Genomic DNA, 19,750 nt, shown 5'->3' with positions numbered 1-19,750 from the left:
ACAAACACAGTGTGTGGCAGATATTTGCTTTATGAAAATATATTTTAAGAGCAAAAATACTGTTGTGATTCTTTCCTGAACACTTCAGTTAGAGATTTTTATTTTTACTAAATTTGTTTAGGGGAACTAAGTCTTTTCAAGCTTGCTAAATTCACATTCTACAATTCTTAAGATGAGTAAAACCTGTGTATTAAAGGGCCAAAAACTTATTTATGAACCCATTGACTTATTTATAAACCCATACAGTTTACTTACAAACCTGCGGAGTTCTTTTTGGTTAAAATGTGTAAATGCCACGCACACAGAGGCAGAGCAGGCGGGAAGCACTATGTGGGCTCTGTCTTTCCGCGTGCTCACTGCAAACGCTCTCACCACCATCCATGATGAATGGGAGCCTGTGTTAAGTGCTCACTCAGACTGTGCAATGATGGTGACAATCATGATGCGGGCAGTGCTTGGAACTGCTGACGTTCACACTGGGTGTAAGAGCTGCGTATAAACTAATTTATCCCTCACAAAATTGCAACAGCATAGGTTCTATTATTTTGTTTTATATATAAGCAAATGGAGACAAAAGCCAAATTCTCTAAGTGTGTAATATATATTTAATAGTTACTATCCTCAACCTATACTATTAAAAACTAGATACTACCTAATGTCTTAAGAGCTAAATTATGATGTGAATACTGTAGAATATCATTTATACACTTAGAAATGAAGATAATACAACATGAAAAATGCACACAATATAATGTTGGAAAACAATCAGAACATTAAATATAAAATGTTACGTCCTCACCAATTACAGCTTTACAGACATGGACTTTGAATAAACTCCAGGGCTAGGAGATGCGGTGCAAGATGGTATGGGACCCACCTCTCCAAAGCCCCCTTGTGGTCTCCTTCCCTCAGGGACAAGCTAAGCCCTGGACTCCAGCTCCCTGCCACCTTGGCTTTTTCCAGCCACTTTCCTGGAGGGTCCTGGGGCCACAGTCATCAAGGCCAAAGGAGTTCTTCCACTTCCTCCCCCTTTTTGAGGCCCAGATGCCTCCTTTACCAGTGCCTCCCTTTTCAATTGCCCTTTGCATCCACAACATCATTCACAAGTTTCTCTACTTTCATCAGCTCCTTCATTGGATCAGGACATTTTCTAATTTTCTTTTATCCTCAGAATTCAGAGGGTCTTCAGATTATCCTCAATTTTTGAGGCATCTCCTGTGGTGGCTTCTCCCCTTGCTACCACTGAAGAAAAGGCACACACGAGACCACCTCTGCCCCTGGGTAACCGCACCTACTCCAACAACTGCAATGCACGTGTGTCTCAGCCACCTCCTTCCTGAAGTGTGCTCCCAGCGTTCCAGACCAGGTTCTCAGCAGCCGGCCACACGTCTCCACACACACACCCTGCCAGCATCAACTCTCGCCCTCCCCAACAAGCCATCATCCTGCCCAATTCCAGCTGCATACTTCCCGTTTCTCCCTGCCACATCCTATTTTCTCTATGCATGAAACCACAATGCCAAGTCACTCGAGGTTCTGTCAAATACAGCACCACGCCTCCTACCTCCTGGCTTTCCCACCTTGCACATCTCCTCCAGGTTCTACAAGGGGCACTCTCCATGTTTGACCCTCCCTCTGGAGTCCTACTTGAATTCTGTTACTCCAGGAGGTCTTTGCTGGCGACTCCCAATCTGCTGTGCTTTTTCCATCTTTGAAACTTCATAGTACTTATTCTTCAATGGCAAAACAGCGATGACTACATTTGACACCCTTCTAATATAACTATTAAATTCAACCACATGAAATTGCTGAAGATTTTATCAATGAAAATGGTAATTCCATATGGTTAAATCCAACATTTCTTTTGGTTTCAGAGCCCCAGATAAAGAACTCCAGATGAAAATAAGGGCTGAGTTTTTCTTTTCATTGAACCCCGAGAAGCCCAGACTATTGTGTTTGTGAAAATAAAGACTCTAAAATCAATAAAAATGTCTTATGCATAGATGTCTATAAAATCAATCATCTGTAGCAATTCCTCTAACTGAATATGAAATAGCTAATTGTTTCACCAACCAGCCCACATAGTAGAAGGGAGGAACCTGAGAAAGTTCTGGTAATATATAATGTGGATTCAAGGAGCTGTTTTAAAATCATTTATTTGTGAAGGAAACATTCTTGGATTTAGAGGTTGGAAGGTACAGTGAAAAGCTTTTTAGTTGACTGAAATAAAAAGAAAAATCAAAACAGTTTTTAGCACATGCACTTCCCTTATAAAATCAAATTGCCTGAAAGCAAAGCACAGCAGTTTGTGCACAAAGCTTCTTGCCTCACCACCAGCTTGGGGAAAGGCAGGAGAATGACAGGGGCAATTTGCATTTCTATAGCTTCTTTGTGTACCCACATTCCAAAAGCATTTCACAAAGCAATAAATTTCAGGGCCCCCAAAGAGGCAGTGATAGGGTGTGGATACAAGGACAGAGGACACCTGACAATCAGACACCCAGACCCCAGCCACCTGGGCACAGCAGTGGGTCCACACAGCTGTAAACCCGAGAGCCATTCCTGGGTGCTCCTTGAGAGAGCGGGGATGTGTCACAGAACTTCCTCCTTCCTGCCCCCTGTCACTTCAGGACCTGAGCAGCTCTGCCTGCTGGCACCCACAACAGATCTGTTTCATCCCCTGCTCCGTGGGCACTGTCCTCGGCTGCCTGACTGGTTCCTCCCGTGGCAACCAAAGTCATGACTTCGGATGCTTGAGACAGATGAAGCCTCTGGCTTCTGGGGTAGAGGAGTGGCAGGGCTCCGAGGTGCAGCCAGGCGGGAGAGCAGACACACACTCACTCCATCACATGTCAGGGGCCTGTTCTAGGGGCGACCGACTTGGTTGAACCGTGGAGAAACCGCACACAACTAGGTCTTTCTGCTTGCTGCAGACTTCCTTCCTCACCAGCTCAGGAATGGCACCTTCTGATCCCCGGCAGCTGCGCATAGGCCTGAGCTGCGCCAGCTCCAGTGCATGGACTTTGACTGTCCTCCAGGGGTCACCGTCGGGTTACGAATCCCTCACAGTGCAGGGACTGAGCAGCCTGATTGGGAACAATTTATTCGAATCCTTCTTCATTAAGATTCAAATGGAATAAGTAAGGGAGAAATTGAACAGACCCAGAAATTGTGCCGCGCTGCTCTCTAGTCAGTAAACATTTATTCACTAAGCGCAGCGCAGGGTTCTCTCCCCGTCTCCCCTCCTCAGGGTTGTTCTTCCCATCCTTCCTGCTTGCTGTTTTAATGCATAATTAAGAAGGTCAGAATTAATGGAGCGGTGTGGAGTAAAGTTCAAGGAATCCCAGGCACTGCTTATTCTATTAGATCTCGGGCGGCAACGTCAGGTTGGCATCCTAAGCCGCATCAGCAGTGGGGCTGGCCGTGTCCCAGGAAGGACCCACCCAGGGCGACTCACCTGCACCGTCAAGTCATTCTGAAGCTCCTTCCCTGCGAAAATCACACGCAGCTGGCCAGCTGGAACCCCCTGTCGCTTAGCAACCACTTCCTTGAGCTGGAAGATGCTGGTGTCAGAATCGACCTCCACAGGGAAGCCATGGCTGGAGTTGAATCTGACAAACACTGACCAAGAAAACAAGAAGGGAGGAAAGAGAGCGAGTGTCACTCAAAGCCCCTGAACGGCAATCGCAGCGCTGACTTACCCCTCACCTGCCCTCCTTTCACCTATAACAGATAACTTAATACAACAGAGCAATATCTGGGAAACCAGGATTTCCCCGTGGGGTTTCCTTTCACTGTTAGTCAGTGACCCACAAACCCAAATTGCCTCCTCCCTTTGATATCCAATCCTGGGATCAGAGGGACTCCAGCAGAACGGCTGCTTGATTGGAAGGGCGAGATCCCCCCGAGTTTGTCAGACTCAGCTCACACAGCCCAGCCGACCACCTCTCGCTCCCTCCACTGAACCCCCTGGATAAAAATCAAAGGCAACGTGTTAGCCACGCTCCAGGAAGACACAGAAGATCCCAGCCACGCTGCAGACTGGGGAGCCCCCTGGGGCCACGTGGAAGTGCTGGGGCTTCTGTGGTGCTGGCGAGAGGCTCCATGGGCTCTCTTTTAAAGCCAAGGACTCCATCTCTCTGTCGGGAGCAGGATCCAGGCGATTGGCAGGCTGAACCCCAGCCGCCTGCAGGCTGCCTTTCCACTTCACCTGCCCCAGCACCTCTCCCGTCTCTCAGGGCTTCCGGCCTCTCCTTGTTGTCCCTTCCCTCACTGCTTTATGACTGACTCTCATGAAATCTTTCCAAGGTTCCTGCTTCCCAACAGGAGTCTTGATCCTCACTTTCCCTTCCAAAAATGCCTCATGCCATCCTGCAAAATAAGTCCTGCTCATTCAGAGCTCGACCTCCTTGCACCACCCAAACCCTTCAGTGTCCTGTCCTCCAGGAAGGAAGTGCAAGGCCTCCCTTGTCTGGCACGAACCCACACTCCAGAGTTTTCTAGGTGGGTCCCGCGTGAGTTCTGCTAAGTGAACTCGCCCAGAACGTCTTGTGCCCAGCCCTCCCTCCTTCTGAATCCTCCCCCGTCATGGTCCACTTCAGGTGTGACCTCCTTCAGCAGGCCTCCTCCTACCACCCCAGCAACAACGACGGTGCCCATTCAGGGCTCCAGTGGCATTCTCTGTGCACCCTTCGCCCGGCACGGCTCCCTCCTCAGGGAAGAACGAACCTCTGAGGTCAGAAATACACGTGTTATGGTTTAGATGCGAGGTGACCCCAAAAGCTCATGTGTGAGAAATGCCAGAAAGTTTAGAGATGAGAAGACCAGGTTATGGGAGCCCTGACCCAGTCAGTGCGTTAATCCCCTGATAGGGACAACTGAGTGGAGACTAGCCAGGTGAGGTGTGGCTGGAGGAGGCAGGTCACTGGGGACATGCCCTGGGGGTTTATATTTCATATGTGGTGAGTGGAGACTCTCTGCTTTCTGGTGTGACGTCTAGAGCTGCTTTCTGCTATCACACTCTTCTGCCACGACATTCTGTCTCACCTTAGGCCCTGAAGAATGGAGTTGGCCATCTATGGACTGAGGCCTCTGAAACCATGAGCTCTAAATAAACTTTTCCTCCTTAAGAATGTTTTTGTCAGGTCTTTTGGTCATAGTGGCAAAAAAAAAAAAAAGTTGACTAAAATAACAAGTTTCAGAATTGGGAAGACCTGCCACCAATCCTTTGTGCTCCTTATTGAGGGCAAGCATATTAACTCTCACTCTTCGAGTCTCAGTTCCTAATCTTGAAAATAGGAATAAACTGTAGACGATGTTATCTGATACATTAAATATATTTAAGTGCTTAGATAGTAACCTTCAAAAATCCCTTGGCAGTTTTAGGCATACATTTTATCTTCTCTAAAAGATGGTAAACCTCTCAAGAGCGGATACTCATTCACTTGCTGACTTACTGCCTTTAAATGCAGCACTAGTAGATCTCAATTTGAATTAAAACAAAATAATAATTACAATGCCAATAATCATCAGATACTTACACATGCCACATGCTACACCTTACATAAGCTTTTTTCTGAGCCCCTCAAGGATCTGGTCAGGTTGCTATTATTATCCTTATATAATAGAACAGTGAATGAAGGCCCAGAGAATTGAAATCACTTTCCTAAGGACATCAACTTCTTTGTAATGAAATCATAATTCAAATTCAGTTCGATCTTACTCTCAAGCTCATCCCATTTCTACTGTAATAGGATGCCTGAAACATTCTCAGAAGAATTGTCCACATTTCTTTTCCTTATGATAAAAAAGATCAACAACAATGATAAAAAGGCTTTCCTTTCTTACATAATTCAGATACTCCCTTCACTGATAAGTAGTAAAAAAAATTGGGATTAAAAATAAGCAACAAACCAGAACAAAAACCCCAGAACTCCAGTGAGAAGCTAAGTCCAAAAATCAAGGAACAGTGTGGTCTAAGAGGCAGTGAGATGAGAACCGCAGGGAGAGCAGGTCGCGTCAGATATGTCGCCAGAGCAGGAGCCCGTCGTGGTTCAGCATGGAGAAGTTTAGAAGAAGCAGGGTCTGGAAGTCACGAGTATTCCAATAAAAGAAAATTCCTGAAAACGCCCCAAATACAGAGGAAAAGGTACTTCTGATGTACCTGTATGTAGATTTCATCTTACACCTTTGAAAGTAGAGAGAAAGAAAACTGTCGTGGGAGTTTTGAGATATATTCACTGGTTGCCTGGTCCTTATATTCCTTTCAAGGTCATTTTATTTGCACAATCTGACCAGGGTGTAAGTTCTTGAGTCATAACCTCAGACGTCTGGTGTCATTCGCCAATGAGGATCCATACGCTACTCTGGATGCTTTCCAAGCAGCCGTTCTGCTCCTCCTGCACGGTGCAGACTGGCTCTTCCCGGGAGCACTCCCTTAGTCAAGCACAACCCCATCCTCCTAGTCATGGGTTCAGTGATGACATTCATTTCCCTGGCCAGTGACTCTGGAACACGGGCAGCATAAGGTAGACTAATCAAAGTGAGACCCAGGACTGCCAGAGTTGATGTTGAATACTGTTAGGTGGCATGAACATCACGTGAGGCCTAGTCATTTTTGTTGAAAGAATTCCAGAAAAGCAAAGCCCAGAGCAGACCACTCCCCTGAGCACGTAAACGGGCTGCCTGTGCGGAGGGCCGGGCGATTCTAGGCCACCTGCAGGCCAGTAAGTATGAGGAGCTCCCCCTGGTACGGTGGCAAAAACCAACCCCATGCTTCCAAAGGTCCCTTGGCGAGTGAGGGTGTTTCCTCCTCACATTTGACACCATCACCAAGTCTGCTATCGCCACCTTAAGCAAGCAAAACTTCCTCACATTCCCCTCCAGTTACTATCCTATTTTCTGCATAAAAAACTTCACTGAGAATTTCTTACATGTACGTTCTTCATTTTCAGGCCCTGCTTTTGACATTGTTTTGCGAACCTACACTTGAGGACTGCTCTTGGCAAGGCAGTGTCCTGCACATTTCTAATCCCATCGCCCCTTCTCTCGTATCACGTTTGACTCTTCAGAGGCGTTCAATACAGTCGGCTCCTGCTGTTCGTTTTTCTAGTGCTGGAATTGAACCCAGGGCACTGTGCGTGCTAGGTGAGTGCTCGACCACTGAGCACATCTCCAGCCCCCCCGGTTCTGATGCTGCTTTTTCTCACGATACCTGCACCACATCCTCCTGGTTTTTTCTCCTACAACATGGGACAGCTCATCTTTCCTAGCTTTATCTTCTGGATTCTTCTCCTTTGTTATACTTGCAGATTTTGGAGTTCCCAGAGGTCTTTTGGGACTGTTTCTTTGTTATCCATGTATTTTCCCAGGCAACCCCATCCAATCCCATGGCTGTAATGCCAGGAGGTACCAGGGCTTCCAGATCTTTACCTCCAGAGCCCTCTCTGCATCTCCCAGCATTTGAGACATTCCATGTGGATGCTCAAGAGGTTCATCAAAATGAGCATTCTCCTCCCACACCAACCCTGCCCCAGTGCTCTTACTCCTACTCTCTTTGATTCATCAGATCACAGTGGCAAAGCCAGTCTTCGGGCTTAAGGAAGCAAAATTCAGAGCAAAATTCTCAGAGCCTCTGAGAAGAGTGGAGGAAATCCATGAAGGCAAAGAGTCAGAAAGGGAATCCCCAGGTTCTGTCCACTCCATCTCTGGCTGACCCTTTAAAGTTGAAGATTCATGACAGACTCAAAGCAGCTCAGCGCAAGGAAAGAGCTACTCAAGGAGGCAGACTACAATGCCCTACCTTTTACATGTGGACTGCGCTGAGTCTACACATGGTGACTTCCTTCCCAAAAGGACAGTGTGCAAAGGGAGAACAGGAGAATCTCCCCAGTGAAGGAAACCTAACAAACACAGCTTGGACAGGTGATGAGGTCAGTGTCAACAAGGGGAAGTCACAGTGATAAGGCATACCCTTGGTCTGATGTGACAAGAATGGCCCTTTATCTCTGCAGTCTTCCTCTTGAAATCATATAACCCCAGTCTAACATCAGATAAAACCCTATTGAGAGATATTCTAGAAAATGCCTAGCCAGAATTCCTCAAAACTTTCAAGGTCATCAAAAATGAGAAAAGTTTGATAGGTTGTCAGAGTCTGGAGGAGCCTAAGGGGACATGAGGGCTAGGATGTAATGAATTCCTGGGTTCATTTGGATCTACAGGGAGAGAAAGGACCTTTAGTAAAAGTGAAGACAATCCAAAAAACGTTCCAACTTCATTCAACAAAAATATAACAACTTTAGTTCATTAATTAAAGCAAATGTAATATCACAGTATTAGATGTTAAAAATAGTGGGAACTGGGTGTAGGAACACACGGGAACTTCCCGTACTATCTTAGCAACTTTTGCTGTAAGACTAAAACTGTTCTAAAATAAAAGTTTATTTTAAAAAACAGAAAATCTAGCCTAAGACCAGAGCTGCTTCTCAAAGAACAGATTTTTCCATTCAAGTCCTACCAAAATATTGTCTCCTAAAACTAAAAAACAATTGTCATAAGGGAAAATGACAGAACCCAGAGCCTCCAAAAATTATATTCATACTATGATACAAAGTTACCAAACACGTCAAAGAAGCAGAAAAATAGAACACATTCTGAGCAGGAAAGAAACTCAACTGAGACAAACCTTGAGATGGCTCTAATTTGAGAACAAGAAGACAAAATTGTTAGGCAGCTAGCATAACTATCCTCAGTCAAGTAAAACAAAACTACTCTTGAAATGAGCAGAAAGACAGGACAGATAGAGAAACGGAAACTACTGAAAATAACTAAATGGAAATTTGAGGACTAAAACTAAAATATCTGGAACAAAATTTTGTTAGATAAATTTAATAATCAAGTGGAGATGAGAGAGGAAAGTGGGAAGAATCGACACAAGAGATTAAAATAAATAATGAGATCAGAAAAATGAATAGACATTAGGGATCTACTGGATAACACCAAGTGAACCAACGTATAAATAGAGGGAGACCCAAAAGAACAGAAGAAAGAATGGGGAACAATTACATCTGAAAATAGCACCCCCAAATTTTAAGTATGGGAAGTAAGAGTGAATTTACTTATTCAAGACATCAAACAGGATAACCGTGAAGGAGGCCAGGTCAAGGCAAAGCACAGTTAAACCACTGAAAATCAAAGGCAAGGAACATGATTTGAAAACAAGGAAAAAATACTCCTCACAGACAGGGTTAAAGTCACGTCATGAAGGTTAACTTCACAAACAGGGGACGGGGGGCAAGGCACAGGACTAGAGTTCAGGAGGAAAACAGAAAGCCAAAACAGTCAATGCAGAATTCTATGTCCAGGGGAAACACCCTTTGGGAATAAAGGCACAATAAGGACATCTTAATATAAAAAAGAACTTAGAGAATTGTCATACACAGACTTGTACAAGAAATGCCAGTAGAAACTTAAGACAGAGAGAAGAGAGACCCAGAAGATGGAAATATGGATCCTCAGCAAGGAGTCAGCTTCAGACATGCTGACAAAGCATTAAGTAGCAAAGTTTGGCTTTTCCCTCTTTCTGTCTTGAATTTGTATGACTGTATAAAGCAAAGCTTGCAATGCTTCACATTGAGTTCAGAACCCTTAGAGATGCTGCGTGCACCAGCTGTAGCATAAAGGGTTGGGGGTGGGTATAGATCTTTTCATTTTCTGTGAAGTGGGACAATGTTGGCAACAAAAGATGGCAGAAAGTTAAGAATAGACACAAAAAGCAAAGAAAAAAATATCACGGATTCTTAAAAGTATTGAAATAACTCCCCAAATACAGGAAATGAAGAACAGAGGAACACAAAAAGAAGAAGAAATAGAAAAAACATAAATAAAACAGTAGACCCAAACACAACCACATGGATTACATTAAATCTCAGTGAAATCAACGCTCCAGTTATTCACTCGTTCTTCAGTGCTGGGGTGAACCCAGGGCCCTGGGAATGCCAGGTCAGTGCTAGACCTCCCAGTGAATCCCCAGCCCTGCACACTTCAGTCAAAGCAAAGGCTGGTAAGGGTGGAAAGGAAGCAGTCAGACCCACGACATCTTCTACAGGAGCTCCTTTTTAAAGATCAAGACACAAATAGAGTGAAAGTAAGCGTACAAAAGGAAACATGCCAAGTTAAAAGCTGTCATAAGAAGGCAAGGAGGGCAAGGTTAGTATCACAGTAGGTGACTTCAGAAACAAAGCCATTATGACCAGCAGACGTTCTGGACGGTGCTGCCACCACCTGAGAAACCTGGAGCAGAGGCTAACACCCAGGGTGCTGCCCTCTGCTCCGCCCGCCCTTCAGGATGCAAAGGCCCTCTTCGTTTGGCCCTACCTGGAGCATGCAGGCCTCCTGAGAGGAGACTGGTGGCCAGGAGGCTTCCTGCCCTGCCCAGCTCTTAGGAAAGGCTGCTAAGGACTTGGCCCATGGCCTTGAGGGAACTGCTGCCATTTTTGGACAAGGGTGGCCTTCTGGTGGAATTCCCAGTGGACTCTGCATCAGTTTCCCTTTCTCCTCCCTTCACCCTTCATTCCTTGATGAATTCTTTCATTTTTCTCCTCAATTATTTAGCACTGGTTATACTGTGGGAGATGGAGAATGGAAGGTAGGAAAAGTGCGGTTAAGAACCTACATAACAAGACTTGCGTACTGTGACTTGAGATCATCGGTTCTGGAGCCACCTATCTGGGTTCAAAGCCTAGTTCTGCCCCCTCCCTAACCAGAGTGTCTGGCCCCCAGTTTATTCCCTACACAACAGGAGGTAATAACAGTATCTACCTCACAAGAATTAAATAAATTAATAGAGGAAAATCTTTAAAAGATTGCCTAGTTTATTGTGAGCTTCAACAATTATTGGCTCTTACTTAATGCCCGAAATATGACTTAAAAATTATTGCTGTCACCATGTCAATTGCACAATATTAATGTCTGGATGACTAAAAAGTATGTACCTTTTATTCTCTTTCAATAAAAAAAGATTTTCCTGCTGGAGCTCCTGTGTCACCATGCTTCAGAGTACACAGTAATTGATCTAAAGTGACTTTAGTATACTGATAATGATATCTTCTGTTTAGATAGAGTTCTCAATTTTCAAAGTGCTTTTGCAGACATTATCTCAGCTAATCTTCGCAACAGCACTGAAAGATAATTGGGACAGCATTTACTATTTCTACCTTAAAAATGAAGACACAGATGCTTGCCCAGGATCTACAAGGAAAGGAGCAGAAAGAAGAATCTCTCAGGGTCCCGAATCCCTCTCCTTTACATCAATGACTTCTATACTGAGCTCTATGCTATCCTGGGGTTGTAAGAGGACCTGCCAAGGGAAGGTAATCTTGCTGCCTCCTAGTCCTCTATACCCATTCCCCAAAAGAAAGGAATACTGAGCACCCTCAAAAATGCTTCCCTGGTGCATTGCTGCAGAATGTGAAAAAAGGACAAGGATGACAAAGTTGGTATCAGGAACAGAGTAGTGTTAGCCATTTCAGACTGTTAGCACCACACGGGCTGGTTTGGGTTAGGTTGCCGCAACCTGCACAGTTGAACCCAAGAAACCAGTCAGGGGCGATGGGGGTTTAAGAAACACACGCACACACGCACACAGATACTGGAAAGCTGGGATCGGTGGGACACTGTTCTCTGATAGAGAAACAGTGACTACAGAGTTGGCCCAGCAAATTTATTCATATATAGGGTGTCATAATCAAGAAGTAAAGGACTACAGATGCATTGTTCTTTGTGCACTAGAAAGTTACAGGGCTAGAAACATTCTTGTAGCTATTTCACTGTTGCAATGCCCAGGGCTTCCTGTAGCACCCAGGACGCTCATTGTTCCAAGTTTCTACTAAGGGCAGGCTTGAAAGTTGCAGCACTGATGAAACACTACAGTTATCTTGCTGTGCTCAGAATCCTCAATCCCTGGGAGCTGGCATTAGAACTCAGAACTATGAGCTAAAGAATTCTATGGTGGGTCGGGGTTGTGCCTCAGTGGTAGAGTGCTCGCCTACCACGTGTGAGGCCCTGGGTTCGATCCACAGTACCACATAAAAATAAATAAATAAATAAATAAACAAAGGTATTGTATCCACCTCTCTCTCTCTCTCTCTCTCTCTCTCTCTCTCTCTCTCTATATATATATATATATATATATATATATATATATATTTTTTTTTTTTTTTAAAGAAAGAATTATGGCAAGTACAGATTCTACCTTTTAACAGGGATCAACATCGACTGGTAGTTTTCTATCAGCACTTTCCCACCAAAAAATTCAAACCAATGATTCAGTCACAGTTCCTGACATTAGTTTGTTATGAATTCAGATGTACAGTAAAAAGGACAGGAGAGGGATTGTGATGTTCAGTTAACTATCTCAATTCTTCCACCCCTTGGAATTGCCAAAGAAGTAATTCCTCCTCAGAGGGAGGCTCCAGATCAGAGCAAAGATTGTTGTCTACAATACTGAAATACTTATTTCATGCAGGAAACAGATTGCTGGCAAATTTCTATTCCTTAGCTAGCCATCCATCCACTCACCCATCCACCCACCTACCTATCCACCCACCCACTGTAGTATTAGAATTCATATATAAAAAAAGATGTATATAAACACTTTTTTTCTGGAAAATAATACTGATTAGCTGGCTGATTTGATAAAAACTGGTTTTACCAATCACTCCAAAATGCAAGCAATTTTTAAAAATTGAATGAGTTACATATGCGGCTCCAAGGCTTTGATTAAAAACATATGAAGATTAAGAACATTTAATTATAAATATTATATGGGCAAATGTCTAATGAGCAATATTTCAATTTCCCCGACTTTTTGTAAACTTATCAGATTGAACAAAATGCCTCTAAATAATAGAATAGCAGGCAAAATTAATGAGTTAAAAATTCTTTGTGAAAACAATACACTTGCCAAAAACAGAACAACTGCATGACTTATATTAGTATTGTTTCCAGTGCCCGGTTTCAGATTCTTTGTTTCCAACAAAATTAAAGATGGACTCGATTGATTAAACTGATTGACAAATCACTGGAATAACTATAATGAAGAATGACTAATAATTTATGTCATAAGTTTGAAGACATTAACAGAATGAAAAGACAGGGCTGTAAGAAGATCTCTTCCATTCTCATGCCCTTACTTACTATAACCAGGAACGAAGAGGAAGAACAGAAGGATGCTGAACTCAAAGCAGCATGCAAGGTCACCCACAGATGCAGGATTCTGGCCATAAACATAAGTCCGATCCATCCCATTAGGAGATGTACTTCTAACGTTTTTATATTTAGAAACTATTGTCAAAAGCACTAACAAATTATTAACCAAATATATTTCTACATTGTGTTAGTGATTTTATATAAAAAGTAGTAGTATCACAATCTCGTAGAAATAACCGAGGCTTATGACATCAGGGAATCTAAAAATATATCTTAAATTTAAAATTTTAAGGTTTTATTGCAGAGATGTATTTCTGGATGATGCATAAAGACATTAAAAATAATAAATAGTCTATCTTGTAATTTTCAGTAGCCAAGCCTTGCGAAGTCCCCATGAAGAGTTGACAGGTGAAAACGGAGCTATGTTCCCAGGGAACAAGGCAGGGCAGGCTCCTTCCAGCCTTGCTCACCTGCAAGTCAATACGTACCCTTGTTTTATGTCTGTTTCTGTTTAAAAACTGCTGATGTAACACATTTTGACTCATTAACGTGGAGCTCATACCAATAGCACTAGAGCCAAGGCCTGAACTGAGCTCCACCACCTGCAGTTCATCCTGAAGCCCATCGGCTACCTTCTGAGCCCTAGATGCTGGCCAGCACTTCCGCCCTGTGCCTGGGGCCATTGCCAACAGCACAATCGCCCAGACAGCACAGACCTGTGAAAACCATGACACTAAAGTGACCTCAAAAAGGACGCTTGATTCCAGTGGGAGAGCCAAAACACACCAGTCCAGTGCGCCTCATGCAGCCACCGCTGCTGCTCCTTGAACGTCCAACCTGGGCTCAGCTGCCCGTCCAGCAACCCAGACGTGCTACTGTTCTGCCAAGTCCAAGAATGACGTCAAAAGGAGAAGTGCTTCAAGTATTCATTTTAGGGTCATGATAAATTCCACCATGTTGGCAAATTCACAGATATGGATCCACGAGAGATGAGGGCTGACTATATGAAAGTTGGATAAAGGTCTGTGGGGGAGTGCAGTAAAACCCGAAGTTCAAGAGTAAGCAACGATATACAATTTCTGACTATTAAAAACTATGTTTTACATGCATTATTGAAATTAATGACAGTAAAAAGCAAATCATCACAGTTTAACTTCCTACTGAAAACATTCTGAAAATCAGTGCAATGATCTTTAAACCTTAATGTATACAACATGGCACTACTGCAACTATTTATAGCTATAATTAAATTTTTATATCAACTTAAAATGTGCAAAGTAGTACATGGTTTTCCAAGATAAGTGTTTTTGCAGTATTTAGGAGGAGAAAAGCTTGAATATTACCAACTCTAATATAGATGGGGGCTAAAATCACAATGAGCTGATAAATAAAAAGAAACAAAACTATGACAAACTTTTAAGAGCCAACTGGTAGCTGGGTATGGTGGCACTTGCCTGTAATCCCAGCATGCAGGTGGCTGAGGCAGGAGGATCACAAGTTCAAAGTCAGTCTCAGCAATTTGGAGTAACTTAGCAAGACCCTGCCTCAAAACAAAATCTAAAAAGGGCTGGGGATATGGCTCAGTGCTTAAGTGCCCCTGGGTTCAATCCCTGATACCAAAAACAAAACAAAAGCCCAAACCCCTGGTAAAACCAAACGGCCACCTAGTGATGCACAAACTCTAAGGGGTCACAAGCTAATGAAGCACCAGAGGGTTTTGGTTTTTTAATCACAGATGAAATATTTTCTGCAGATCATTTTTTAATTTGCTTGCTGTTTTTATATTGACATTTTTCAAATAGTTGTTCATTTCTCACCTGCTTTAATCAAAAAGAGGTTTGTAAGGATAGTAAAAAAAAATGGTTTGACAGAAAAGAGCATCTTAAGGAAAAGCTAGTATTATGTAAGTATATTCCACTTCTAAATTCCCAACACATGTCTTTCCCTCCTAGAGAGGGGTTAGCTCACTATGAGTAAAGTTAATTATCTGTGAGTAAAATTAATTAGCTCAACATTTGTTGATTTTTTTAAAAATGGTAGTTTATAAACTTTATCTCAATTTCCTTTTTTTTTACAAAAATATTCTATGTAACACAAAAGGTAATTTTATTTCACTAAATTTTAGGATAAAGAAAATGAATATAATTTTAAATTATATTATTGAATACAATAAAAGGAAGGAATAAATATTGTCACTGTGAACCAATATAAATTTTTGATTCACACATGCATTAAAATGTAATCCTAGCAGCTTGGGAGACTGAGACAGGAAGATTGTGAGTTCAAAGCCAGCCTCGACAAAAGGGAGGTACTAAGCAACTCAGTGAGACCCTGTCTCTAAATAAAATACAAAATAGGGCTGGGGATATGGCTCAGTGGTTGAATGCCCCCAAGTTCAATCCCTAGTACCAAAAAAAAAAAAAAAAAATTCAGAAGATATTACAGACAGCATCAGTGAGTGTTGGATTAATATAAGTAACACCCTTGGTAAAATGCCTGGCACATCGTGAGCACTTATTAGATGGGTACAAACATGACTATTAGAAATCAGCATCTGTGCACTTGTACTGAAATAACAAAAATCATTATTAATGGTTAACAAATGATCATCAGATGGGCAGTAAAGGAAAGCTTTACAACACAATTTTATCCTTAAACTTTAAATAAAATATTCTTCTTGCAAATATATCGTCTAACTTCCCACAAAGACACGATCAGGGTCATGCACCACCCAACATACAGCGCCATGGAGATCAAGTTCACAGGGGCTCCATGTCAGGCTGCCTGGGTGTGAATTTCTGCTTCTTAACTTTCTTGATGTGTCACTTAACCTTTCTGTGCTTTCATATCCTCAAAAGTAAAAACGGCATTATCATCTATCTTACAGGGTTGTTGCAAGGATTCAATGACTGACTGCATGTGACATTTGTAACTGATACAAAGTGTGTAGTAAGCACTCAGTGAGTGTTAGCAGCTATTGCTAAGCAACATAACCAACCAAAACAAACTGGAGAAGGGCTGACTGGTCATCATCAAAATGATCTTAACATTCTTAAATATTTGTTAAAATCTTCCTTAAATTTCTGTAGACAGGGAGAAAACGGAATCCAATGCTGGTGGGAATGTAAAATGGTGTGGAAGACAGTCTGGGAGTTCTTGAGACAGTTAGAGTTACCACATAACAGCAATTCTGTTACTAGGTATATACTCAAGAGAAATGAAAATTAAGTACACAAAAAAATGTGTACTTGAATGTTCATTTCAGCACTGTTCTTGATAGGGGAAACCACCAACTGTCCATCACTTGACAAATGAGTGTATGCACAGCTGTGACGCATACACACAATGGGATGCTATCTGTCAATAAGTGGGGGACGCAGCAGTGACCGAGTCCACAGCCTGGATAAACCCAGAGAACAGAGTGCGAAAGACGGGCGTATGGGTCTGCTCATGGTAAATGTCCAGAACAGGCACACCCACACACACAGAAATGATGGCAGACACCTAGGTGGCCCGTGAAGGCTTCTGGGGACAAATGGGACTCATTGCTAATGAACAACAAGTTTCTTTTTGGGACGAAAAATCTTTCAAATTGATAATGGTGATGGTACAAAATCTTTATGAATATACTCAAAACTACTGAATTTTATACTTTAAATGGATGAATTTTATAGTAAAGTGAATTGCTTCTCAGGAAGGCTGTACTATACCTCCCTGCATTCTCCCTTCACACCCTCCCCCACAAAAAAGCAATATTTGAATATCCATCACTATTAAAGCATTTGCAAAGACAATTAGTACTTTAGGAATAAGCAAATTAATGAATATGTGTTCACTTCATCTTAAAGGTCTTTCTCTCCTCTTTTTATCCAATATAGAAGACTGCAATTATGAGAAGAAACTTACAGAATTTTTATACATCACCTTTTACATTTAGATGTTTGATTTTATAACGTGGGAAAGCTTTATTGTTAAATGTCATAGTTGCTATACCTCAAAGTGTTTTAAGACCTGGAATAGTGCTAATGGTATGAAAAAAAGGAGACACGTATTTCAACATTTAATATAAAAATTTAATTATCTGAAATTTCTCACACTGTTCTAATTTCCATATGCTCTGAAGTACATATGAATAAGATTTAGACAAAATTGCTGGTGACATTAAAATTCATTCGTTCGTACTTTCAACAAATATTTACAGAATAAATAACTATGTGCTAGCCACAGTGCTAAAGACTGATGTCACAGAAATGAATAACACAGCCTGGGGACAGAGACGTTAAAAGGGAATTTTAAAACTGTACAAGAATATGATGTATGCCATATTAGAGTCTGTACCATGTGCAACACACCAAATGCTTGGAAACGGGAGGGAGCAGCTGAACGCCAAGAGTTAAAATATTCAGAGATAAAGGAGAACTCATGACTCATACAGAAGAGTATGCTGGAGATTTTCAGGAGGAGATTTCTTTTATGGCCACAGATTAAAATCTTACTTTATTAATTACTCTTAGAGAAATAACAATGCCTGTTCATCAGCTCTGAGGTCAGCTGTATCACAGGTCGCTGTGAGCAGGAGTGTGCAGGGAGCAGGCAGATCTTGCTAACTCCAGGACTGTTCCTCACAACTATTAACAGCCTGTTTTCTATTCCACAAGAGGACAACGTGTAACTCATCTTTCAATATTAAGACAACAAGCTAACTAACTGAAAATGCCTGGCTATGGCACACTTCCACAGGGAAGTGTCAAAACCTCTCTGTGTTCTCATTCTGAATTGAACGATGTTCTCAAAGCTGTTCCGTGATCATGAGGACACATGGGGCCAATGCTAGTTCACTAGTTCACAAATGCACACTGTTGGTTCATTTGGGCATCAGCTGTGTGACTGTTTCTCAGGAAAGCACCTCAGTTCAACTACATAAACTGAGCACCAGGCCCATTTCCACTGGCCTTCTATGATGTGTGTGTGTGTGTGTGTGTGTGTGTGTAGAGTCTTCTCCAACACAAGCTTCAAGCTGTAGTCCTGGGCATTACAGGCTAGTGTACATCTTGTCTTTTTAACAACAAGAGTTCTGCAGCTCCATCTGTAAAAACAACTATGTGCTCAGTACTTTCCAAATTCTAGCACTGAATGAAAATATTACAGTCCAGAAGACAGTTTTAAGGCTAACGCCACAAAGTTCAAGATCTGCAGTCAAATGGAAAGTTTATTTAGTCCAGTATGTTTGAAATTCACCTTTGAATATGTTAGTGCTTGCTTTGATGAAAAGCCTCTGTGTGGGTTTGTGTTAATTCACTTTCCTCCATTATTAAATGAGGATAAATTTCCAACCCATTCCAGTGATCGTATATCAGGAAAATAGAACAGAAATTTTGGTAAATATTACTCAAAGCAAAATACTTTCCATTAAATTATTATAATAATATCATTGCCTAATATTAAATTGGATGCAGATATTTTTGTTGAGAGACTATTCCCCATGGGTTCCCTGCCTTTCTGTAATCTTATCTAACTGCCCATGTGCTAGATGGACAGTCTTGTTTGTATGACACCCTTAATATCTTTAGAAGACAGACATTCTTTCTGCCTTTGGAACAAAGGGAAGGTGTGCTAATTGTCTGTTATAAAATATTCAGGTTCCCTGAACTTCAGGTCCATCTCATTTAAGGCCACCCAGTGTGATGGGGGTATCACATGACACTCTTCACATGGCCCCATGGGAATGGGGACTGGGGTGCTGACATTATGGCTACCGCTACTGTCCTCTTCCCTGACCCAGGAGTCTCCTGACTTTTACCAGCATCCACAAAACTCTAACAGGTTTGCAAGGAGGGTAAAGTCTTAGACCCTTCACATTTCCTGACACCGTCTACTATTTCTTGGAATTTGGCATTCATGTTTTTCCCCCTCTGGGGAGATTTTTTTGTTTGATACTTCATAAGTCACATTTAAAAAATAAAATGAAAATGAATGCTGGGTTAAAATTGAGAACTAGTCTTCATTTTTATCACAGATTTCTCTCCTTTTCTTTGAGATGAGATCATGAGGTAATGCGACAAACTTTGATATGCTTATTCTATCAACAAGTACTTTCAACAAGAGAATTCTAACAATCTGATGCCTTGGATGCAAGCTCAGAAGCAAGCAAGCTCTGTTTCCCTTCTCACTTTGAAAATTTGTTGATGCTGATTAAAAGATGATGATTGTTTTTCACACTTAAGTCTTTAATCCAAATTGAGTATATTTCCATAAACAGGAGTTAGGAATCCACTATTACATAATACAGATGTATATCTATATACTGGATAAATAAATTTTGAAAAATTTTCTGTAATTAAGTGATAAAATATTTCATGTACTTTTTCCAAGCTTTTAATCATTTATCATAATTTTTTTTATTTCTTGAAAAATTGAACTTTGATTTTTAAAAATTCTAGCTAGTTCCCCACTCACACTTGTAGTAGCAGTAGTGCAAACTTGGAAAGTCACACCCAATGTCATAAGAAATTTACTTACAAATGCATATTTTAACTGCAATATA

At 41.9% G+C, this 19,750-nt stretch overlaps 1 protein-coding gene across 3 annotated transcripts in view; it reads right to left on the bottom strand.

Annotated features, from left to right (window-relative positions):
* Prkn (parkin RBR E3 ubiquitin protein ligase) overlaps positions 1-19,750 on the bottom strand; it is a 1,199,081-nt gene that overhangs the window by 973,808 nt on the left and 205,523 nt on the right. For all 3 annotated transcript variants that reach the window (XM_047557058.1, XM_047557059.1, XM_047557060.1), the window contains exon 2: positions 3,458-3,621. In XM_047557058.1, the coding sequence (XP_047413014.1) occupies positions 3,458-3,621 (164 nt within the window). The remainder of the gene's footprint in view (positions 1-3,457; positions 3,622-19,750) is intronic.

This window comes from Sciurus carolinensis, chromosome 7, assembly GCF_902686445.1.
Source record: "Sciurus carolinensis chromosome 7, mSciCar1.2, whole genome shotgun sequence".
In the NCBI taxonomy this organism is placed as follows: domain Eukaryota; kingdom Metazoa; phylum Chordata; class Mammalia; order Rodentia; family Sciuridae; genus Sciurus; species Sciurus carolinensis.
This window is presented reverse-complemented; position numbering and strand designations above follow the sequence as displayed.